General features: G+C 36.6%; 1 protein-coding gene across 1 annotated transcript; it reads right to left on the reverse strand.

The window, feature by feature from the left end:
* Positions 1-285: 285 nt before the first annotated feature.
* On the reverse strand, positions 286-8,946 carry pcolceb (procollagen C-endopeptidase enhancer b). Its single transcript, XM_079438018.1, has 9 exons — positions 8,811-8,946; positions 6,579-6,687; positions 6,237-6,495; positions 5,352-5,476; positions 4,841-4,977; positions 2,415-2,944; positions 2,244-2,324; positions 1,506-1,676; positions 286-1,355 (listed from the first exon to the last, which is right to left on the reverse strand). Exons 1-9 carry the CDS (start codon positions 8,897-8,899, stop codon positions 1,225-1,227), a joined length of 1,632 nt encoding a protein of 543 aa, XP_079294144.1. The 5' UTR covers positions 8,900-8,946; the 3' UTR covers positions 286-1,224.
* Positions 8,947-8,971: the final 25 nt, after the last annotated feature.

Here is an 8,971-nt window from a genome sequence, read left to right on the forward strand (position 1 = left end):
AAAGCACAAAACATAAATATATACTGGATATGCAGCAATGACCTCAGATCTTCAGATAGACAATATTGTGGGTCAGACACCTTAAATGAATTGTAGGGAAATGAACCAAGGCATTCATTTTCCAGCACACTGCAGACACTAAACACAGCACCTCATTCTAGATGTGTCCACTTGATGGAGACATACAGCTGTTTGTTTTCTATTGGCCTGGAACACTTAGTTCAAGGAGGAAATCCTCTGTGGCTCTTTCCACCTTGTCAAAACATACATGACATGATTGTTTTTACAGAGAGTGGTAGTGTAATAAATTTACAGTAGCGTTCAAAATTAAGGTTCAGTAAGTTTTGTTTAATGAGAAATTAATACTTTTATTCAACAGGGATGCGTTAAAATGATCAAAAGTGACATTATTTTAAAACTTTCTCTTCATGGTTTTTTAGCCATGATATTAATAAGACTTTTTTTAGCACTGATATTAATAAGAAATGCTTCTTGAGGATTTCGGAAGCATCATGTGATGCTTAAGACTGGAGTATAGCTTTGCAATCACAGGAATAAATTACACTTATGTTAAATGGTAATATTTCACAATATTACTGGTTTTACTGTCTATTTTGATCAAATAAATGCAGCCTTGGTGAGCATAAGAGGCTTCTTTCAGAAACATTAACATTTTAATAAACCCCAACTTTTGAATGGTAATGTAGATATGATTAACAGTTATGTTTTAGTATTATTATGCAAATAAACTCAATGGTATGTGTAGTTAAAGTAATTAAATTTTGATTTCTGATTAAAAGATGAAGGTTGATAAATTCATATTTCACATGTCACCCATCTTTAATTAAAGGAGCTTTATCATTTATAATGAATACATTGTGCCATATCAAAATGTTTGCATAATACATTAAACAGACCTAATATAACCTAATAATACAAACACAATAAACATAACATGATAAATCACCCTGTACTTTATACCCTGAATATGACTGAAAGGTTCTGGTGTGATGCATAACATGCCACAGATTTTGGAATCTTCTGTTCTCTTAGCGTTAGAATATTTACTTAAACTGTTTACTTAAATACTGTCCCTCTAGTTATATAAAAAGATACAGTTCGTAACTAAGGATTTAGTGTATTAGACTTGACCTTTCCCTGCCTGATTAAAGTAGACCAGACTGGGTGGTATTCGGCTTGTGATTGGTCAAGGTGGTTGTGAGGTCAACATGTTTTCTTTGTGAGGTTGGCCAGTGCTTTGTCATGCACTGTCTTATGCTGAAGAGCAAAGCTGGATGGGGTCAGAATGCCAAGGCCTTTGTCATTCACCTGGCCCATCAGCACATAGTTCACTCCTATGAAGTAAATTCACAATGATTAGTAAACAATCAAAACAAAAGGTCAGTGAAATGATCGAAAATTTGAACCAGTGACATTGTACAGTAACAGAAGACAAGTCATGCACAATTGCTTGTGGTTGAACTGGTTTTGTGTGTTTCTTTCACCTTTACGCAGTGCAGGACACTTCATGCATGTTGCTGTCAGTGTGGCAGAAGTGGTGGGTCCTCTCTTTCTGAACTGAAGTCTACCTGCCTTATACACCTTAATGATGGACACCTCGACTTCAGCACTTCCTTGAGACCCTGGACTAATTGATGTCACTTTACCGGTCAACACTGTGGGAGATATAAAGGAAGATAATCAGATGTCTGCATGCTTCTGATGTGCAATCTGCAATTGCATACAGATTCCATAAAAAAGTAATAATAATAAAACAACTTATTACGAAATAATTATAGTAGTTAAGTAATAAAGTAATGAAACATTAAATATGCAATGATTTATAATTATAATACAAAAACATTTCATATGTAATGACAATAATAATAACAACAGCTTTATTATTATTATTGCTTAAGCTATTATTAATAATGTAACAATTATTCAAGTAATTAATAATACATATTATAATAAATAATAATACTATTATTATTAATATTATTAAAATATGTATTTTTTTATTATTATTATTACAGTTTTGAGTCTTGACCATTACATTAGCTGTTTGTTGTAAGCACTGTTCTAAGATCATTACTGTGTGAACAGCTGTCTGCACTAAAGGCCTCAAATGACTATCGAGTCTATAAAAAAACCTCTGGGGTCCATGTCTGTGACATGCAATTAGGGGAGAATGAAGTAGACAGAAATAGCAGGATGAAAGGGATACAAATGAAGCAACTCACCAAAATGACTGGGGCAGAAGCGGGTCATGAGAGTGCCTATTCTCTTGCATGGTAGGGAACACAGTGGGTTGGCCACTGGGGCTTGGGAGAAACACATAAAATCAGAAATATGTACTGTAGCACACACGGAGAAATACTATATTGAATGGTCATGCACATAACCATTTATACCTGCTTTTGTTGTTGTTTTATTCCCAGGTTTAGAGATGCGACTGGTTTTTGGCTTTGCTGTTGGTTTGACACCAGGCTTTACTTTTGGCTTTGCTGTAGTACTTGTTGGTTTCGGTTGAGGTCTGACCGTTGATTTAGGTGTAGGCCTCTTTGTAGGTTTTGCTGGCACTTTTACAGCAGGTTTTGGTGTGATTCTTGCACCGGATCTTGTTGGCGGAGTAGGTCTGACTGGTTTGGGCTTGGGTGCAGGTTTTGATCTCGGTTTAGGAGTTGGTCTGGGTGGTACAGGTTTAGGTTGTCTTGAGGGAGCTTTTGGTGTGGGCTTAATTTTAGGCTTAGGCCTTGCTGGTGGAGTCGTGGGTTTGGTAGGTGAAGTGCCGACTCTTGGCCCGTGTACTGTGTCCAGGGTAGCCGTGGCAGTGTGGGAGCCGCGGGGAATACTCTGGTAGTGAGCCAGAAATCCTGCGGCGGTCACACTCAGGTCTGATACAAAGTGCACCAGCAGCTCATTTCCATTGGTCACAACCGCACTGACATACAAATTAATACAAAGAGCATTATTATATTGCTAAAACTATTGCAAATATCAATGACTGAGTGCTGCAGGAATGAATCCTTAGCCCTGAAAACAAGTTAGCATTTTTGAACTCTTGGATCCATCTTCCCTAATACAATGGGGTTTTTTAATAGGTTTTTGGTGAATCCCTGAAATAAAGTTTCGATAATTTTTTGATAATTTTCCTATTTAAAGTAGTCCTTAATGTTTCCTGAAAGTAGTCCCCAGCTATATCATAACTAGTTACCTAACTGGGGACTACTTTCAGGCGCTGTGTAATATCACTGCGCCTGCTGCACCCGTGGTACGATGAACAAGTGGGAGGCACATATGCAAACTGTTGTAATTCCTACACCATTCACCTGATTTGGATGTAAATACCCTCAAATTAAAGCTGACAGTCTGCAGTTAAAGCACATCTTGTTCGTTTCATTTGAAATCCGTTGTGGTGGTGTATAGAGCCAAAAAGGTTAGAATTGTGTCGATGTCCCAATATTTATGGACCTGACTGTGTACTCTTCTACTTATTAGTTCACTTTTAAAGCCTTACATATGTACTCGGGCTCTTGCAGACTGCTCTAACTCAACCTTTCCAATTTGTAGATTTAAAATATTAAAGTGGTGGTGACCCTAAAGTTGTACAACCATGGCACACTTTTGTTTATCCCTTAACTTAAGCTCTTTTCCTTCTGGTTTGTAAGTTGTGTACATTTGTGATTTAAGATTATCTTGATGTGTAAGAACCATAAACCTTTTGGCCACAGGGCTCATCTTCTGCAATAATCCAAAGGCCAATAGAAAAATCCTATTGGCTGCCTGTCAAGGTAACTAGAGTGATGCTAACTAAGGGTTGGCCTACATGACTGCATCATCCCTCTATTGGACATTACTTATATAACAGCAACAGTCTTAAAGGTGTTTTTATTTGGCTGTTGTATCCCATCTCTTAATGAGATCTAAGTGGGATTAGATGAATCTGAAACAAGCACAGTTACACATGGATTCCTAAGAATCAACTAGTTGGCTATTGAGGAAACCCTTATGACAGGGGTGTCAAACTCCGCTGCTGGAGGGCCGTAGCCCTGTAGAGTTTAGATGCAACCCTAATTAAACACACCTGATCCAGCTAATTAAGTCATTCAGGTTTATTTGAAAACTAGATGGTTTGTGTGTTGGAACAAAACTCTGCAGGGCTGTGGCCCTCCAGAAACTGAGTTTGACACCCCTGCCTTATGACAACTGTCTTGGACTTATACTGACATCTAGTGGCATGGATGCATCAACTGGCAAAGCAATAGTTTTTTTTTTTTTTTTTTTTTATAATGTGCTATTATCCTCAACCATAATTCATTTAATATGTGAGTGAAAATGTCCATTATTAGGTGTGATCTGAGGCCTCCCTCGGCCCCCTTGAGGCAACATGCTTCATAAAATAGCTTTTTTTGGGCTACTGATATGACTGCATCTCAGTTGGATGAACATGATTTTTAATAAATTAAGTGATATTAAGCCATATTTGTGAGCTTTAGGGATTGGTATTAAAATCTTTTTAAGAAGAAAATGTTACAGAGTGCATCTTTAAAGTTAATATCCAACATTATCTGCAATTCATGGACCTTCCTCAGTACAAAGGTCATATTTTTATACAGATAACTGTGTAAAGATAAAGTATTTCCTAATTGGGAAGCAAATTCTTTCACTAAGCTTCCCTTAGGACGACTGACCTTGCAGAAATCAACAACATCCTTTTCCTGTGTAGATAAACTACAAAACCCCTTGTCCTTAGAATAATGTTTGAAGGACTCTTTAAATGCCATACTAGTGTATGAATAGATTTGAATGATATCTGGTGCATTGTGTTTGCACTCACTCTGGAACCACGTCTCCGCAGAATTTGCCAATACGTCGAGAGTCATCGGTCTCGCCCCCGTTGAACAGGGCCACGTAGTCATAACGACAGTATGTGTCTAATTCCAAGTCCAGCTTCTCAAACTTAACCTCAATCACCTGGGCATGTACAGATACACACACACTTTAATATGTAGTTATGCAAGTAAAAAGCTAATTTTCTGAAACGGGTATAAAGGCTCTTTCATGCATGTTTCATGCCGCTCTCTCACTCTCTCTTTTTCCATGTCCCACCTTATGCACTTTCACTGAATGAGGTCTTTCATATATTCTCCCATATACTGTTTATGCTGTCATCATAAACGCACACTAGAGTTCAAATTCATTCACATGCACAAAATCTCATAGCAGCACGTCTCTAGTAAACCATATAATTACTTCTCGGATGACTTAACGGTTGCTAATGATTTAACAGATTGAGAGTAGACAAATGCAAGAGAAAAGGAGCTGCGAATTGATCGTTGCAGACTCACCATGTTGGGCTCCACAGATATGTGCCAAGAGCAGCTGATACCTGCTGGGTAATCAGATTCTGGCCAGTTCGGTGTTTTCAACGAACCTTGAGGCTTTGTCAGTCTGCCACCACAGAACTGATTCTCTATAGGGAACAGAACAGATTTTTTTTTTGGTTAAAATAAATGAATTTTATTCAGCAAGGATACATTAAATTGTTAAAAAGTCAAGACGTATAATGTATAGATTTCTTTATTTCCTGTAATTTACTACAGATTTCTTTTTCAAACAAATGCTATTCTTGAACTTTCTATTCATTCAAATATCCTGAAAAAATATATATATTTTGTATAGTTTCCACAGAATATTAAGCAGCACATCTGTTTTCAACATTAATAATCAATAATTACATCAATAATAGTACCATTTTCTTGAAATCAGCATATTAGAAGAATGATTACTGAAGGATCATGTGACACTGAAGACTGGAGTAATGCTGCTGAAAATGTAGCTTTGCCATCACAGGAATATATTCAAATAGAAAACTGTTGCCTTGGTAAACTTCTTGATAAGACTTTTCTTTCAAAAGCATAAAAAAATAAAACATTTTGAACTTAGTATTAATCCTGAGGTATTAATCCTGAGGAGTAGCATTCGTATCAACCAAATTTTGACACCAATACAAAGGCAAATGACTATTTAATTTGATGTATTGTTGTTGTTTATATTTGATTTGATTCATTTTAGAGGAATTAACTGTTCCGCTTATGGTTGGATCCAAATAATGATAATAAGAATCCCACACACACTCCTGTAGGATTTTTAAGGATATATAATATTTGTTCCTTTTAACCATTTTGTGACATGAAAATTTTTGCAAAAACAAATGTAAAAAGTCATCCCACCATCGACATGTGGTTTTCCCCCACTGAAATAAGCCAGAAATCCTCTTCCTCCTGTGCTGCTGTCTGACGCCATCTCCAGCATCATGGTGTTTGAGGTGGAGATGAGGGCTCCGGGTCGGAACGTCCCACAGAAGCGGCCCAGTTGCTGCACTGTGTACGAGTGTCCATTATAGACATCCACGTAGTCATAGCGGCAGGTGGGATCTGCCTCTAGATCAAAGATCCTGAACTGGAGCATCACAACATGACCTTCTGGAACCTGATGAGAGAGGAGATGGGATGAAAATGTCAGGCCTGAAGCAGAGGCAGGCAAAAGAATCTGAAGGTGATGCTGGGACGTACTGTGATGTACCAGGTGCATTTGGAGTTTGGTTTGTAATGAGAGGGGAAACCCTCACTAGCCACAAACCCTGAGTCTGTCGTCAAATGACCACCACACAGGAATACAGGCCTGGAGAGCATATAGGAGGAACAAATGAGAAGGATAGATGTTTAATGCAGTGATGTCTTCACTACTGAGTAAATTAAAATAAAAATTCATTAAATTGATAATAAAAATAATGAATTACAAGTTTGGGGTTGGTAAGATTCTTATTGATTGATTGATTGAAAGAAGTATTTAATGCTCACCAAAGCTGAATTTATTTGATCAAAAACACAGTAAAAACTGTAATATTGGGAAATAAGTATTTAAAGTTATTCCTGTGATGCCAAAGATGAATTTTTAGCAATCAGCAATCCAGTCTTTAGTGATCCTTCAGAAATTTTAATTGTAATCATTTTAATATTTAAGAAAATAGTGATTCTTAATATTTTTGTGAAAAACATTTGACTTATTTTTCAGGATTTTTTGGTGTCTAGAAAGTTCACAAAAACAGCATTTGTTTAAAAATAAGTTTATTATACATTATAAATGTCATTGTCCCTTTTGATTATTTTAATCCTTGCTGAATAAAAGTATGAATTACTTAAAGCGTCATAAAAGAGCTAAAACTTTCAAATGTTACTGTTAATAATATGCCTAATATATAACTCCAATAAATCACATAAACATTTCAATTAGTTTTTGAACACAAGAATGCGTAAACAAACACGTAAACCATTTTAAATAGTACCAGTCCCAGTCACTGCTTATTAAAATCCTCTGTGTATCCTTTATTTACTTTGTGCAGTGGGTTATTTTTGGATCCTGTTCACACATTTATAGTACTTGCATTACTTTAATACTGCCAGTTCTGTCATATTAGTAGGAAATAAACAAACCACAGCCAACTGAACAGATGTGAGGTTACAGAGTGAACCACTGAGCTCTAGATATTGCTTTTTATAATGGTTTTCCTGGAGGTGAGTCAGACTGTCAGCAAATCTATCCAGTCACTGTCTTTCTCCCTCACACAATTTTCATCATTCAGAGTCAGGAATAGAGCAAACGATGAAATTTACATAATATCAGAAAACAAAGAACTGAACAAATCTATGCATAAAAAAACACCAAGCCCTCTGACACAAGGAGCATTCAGACGTGGTTTTCAGCACTGATCAAAGAAATAGCTTAATTAAACAGGTGCTGCTTTTAATGGCTGGTTACACAATAATGCATGAATTTAACGATAATTAAGTCTTAAGGAACAAATGTGGTGTTTTTTGTGGCATGTCATAAACACTGCACAGCCTGAGATGGACAACAGAGTAATTAAGATTCTACAACAAGACAACTGGGACATTTTTGTTGATACTGTAAAACAAGCCTGTGCTTGAAATGGCCTTGAATCACGATGTTAAGATTACTTCTGGTTTTGTATAAGATCATATCATATGATAACTATGTGAGGAACTGTGTGAAGGTGCGACAAATTTTTTTTACAGTACATTTGAGGAATTAATTTTACCATTTACTTGTAAAAGTATATGAGTGACATTTTGATGCAGTGGTTGCCAAGTAATTGCACTCTCTGATCACTAAACTATATAAATTCAATCACTATATACAACAACAGTGACAACAAAAGCAATTTTGTTTAATAACAATAACAAGCACCCTGATGAAAATTCATTTTTCTGATCAGTAAATAACTTCATTTCAGAAGAAACTGAAGCGGAGATTTGCATTACATTGTGCAAATGGAACATCTTGCAAGATTGGGTACGACTGTATAAGAAAGACTGACAATGGCATACAAAAACATAAGAAGCTACCATAATGTTTCATGTCAAGTTATTATTCAGTTTATGAGGTCAGCTAATGGTAATGAAAAAAAAAAATAGTCTAAAATCTTAAACTGAACTTATGTTGACTTGAAAAATACAATAATTAAATCTGACCAACACTTTTCAGGACATTAAGTGTTTCCTGTCTAATTGAGGGTTGCAGAGAAACATTGTAATCAATGTTTCCTCGAACTGTATTATTTCCAGCTCCAATCCTGCTGTTTTATGGGTGGCTTGGATGTTAACATCTCCTGCTGAATGCTTGCATTCTCTCTCTCTCTCTCTCTCACACACACTCACACTCATACACACACACATGTATGTGGCAGTGCACATACAAAAACACACAAACCTTCACACACTTACCTTGTGAAGTTGGTCTGGCTTTGTCCATGTACCCATCCTAACCCCAAAAACAGAAGCCCCAAATGCCACATGTACAAACCACCCCACATCCTTCTTCTCAAAGAGGCACAGAGAAGTCAGTAAGGGAACGGAGGACAGGGGCGAGTTTAAGGGCGTGGAGG

Source organism: Barbus barbus (genome assembly GCF_936440315.1).
Source record: "Barbus barbus genome assembly, chromosome: 2".
Taxonomy (NCBI): Eukaryota; Metazoa; Chordata; class Actinopteri; order Cypriniformes; family Cyprinidae; genus Barbus; species Barbus barbus.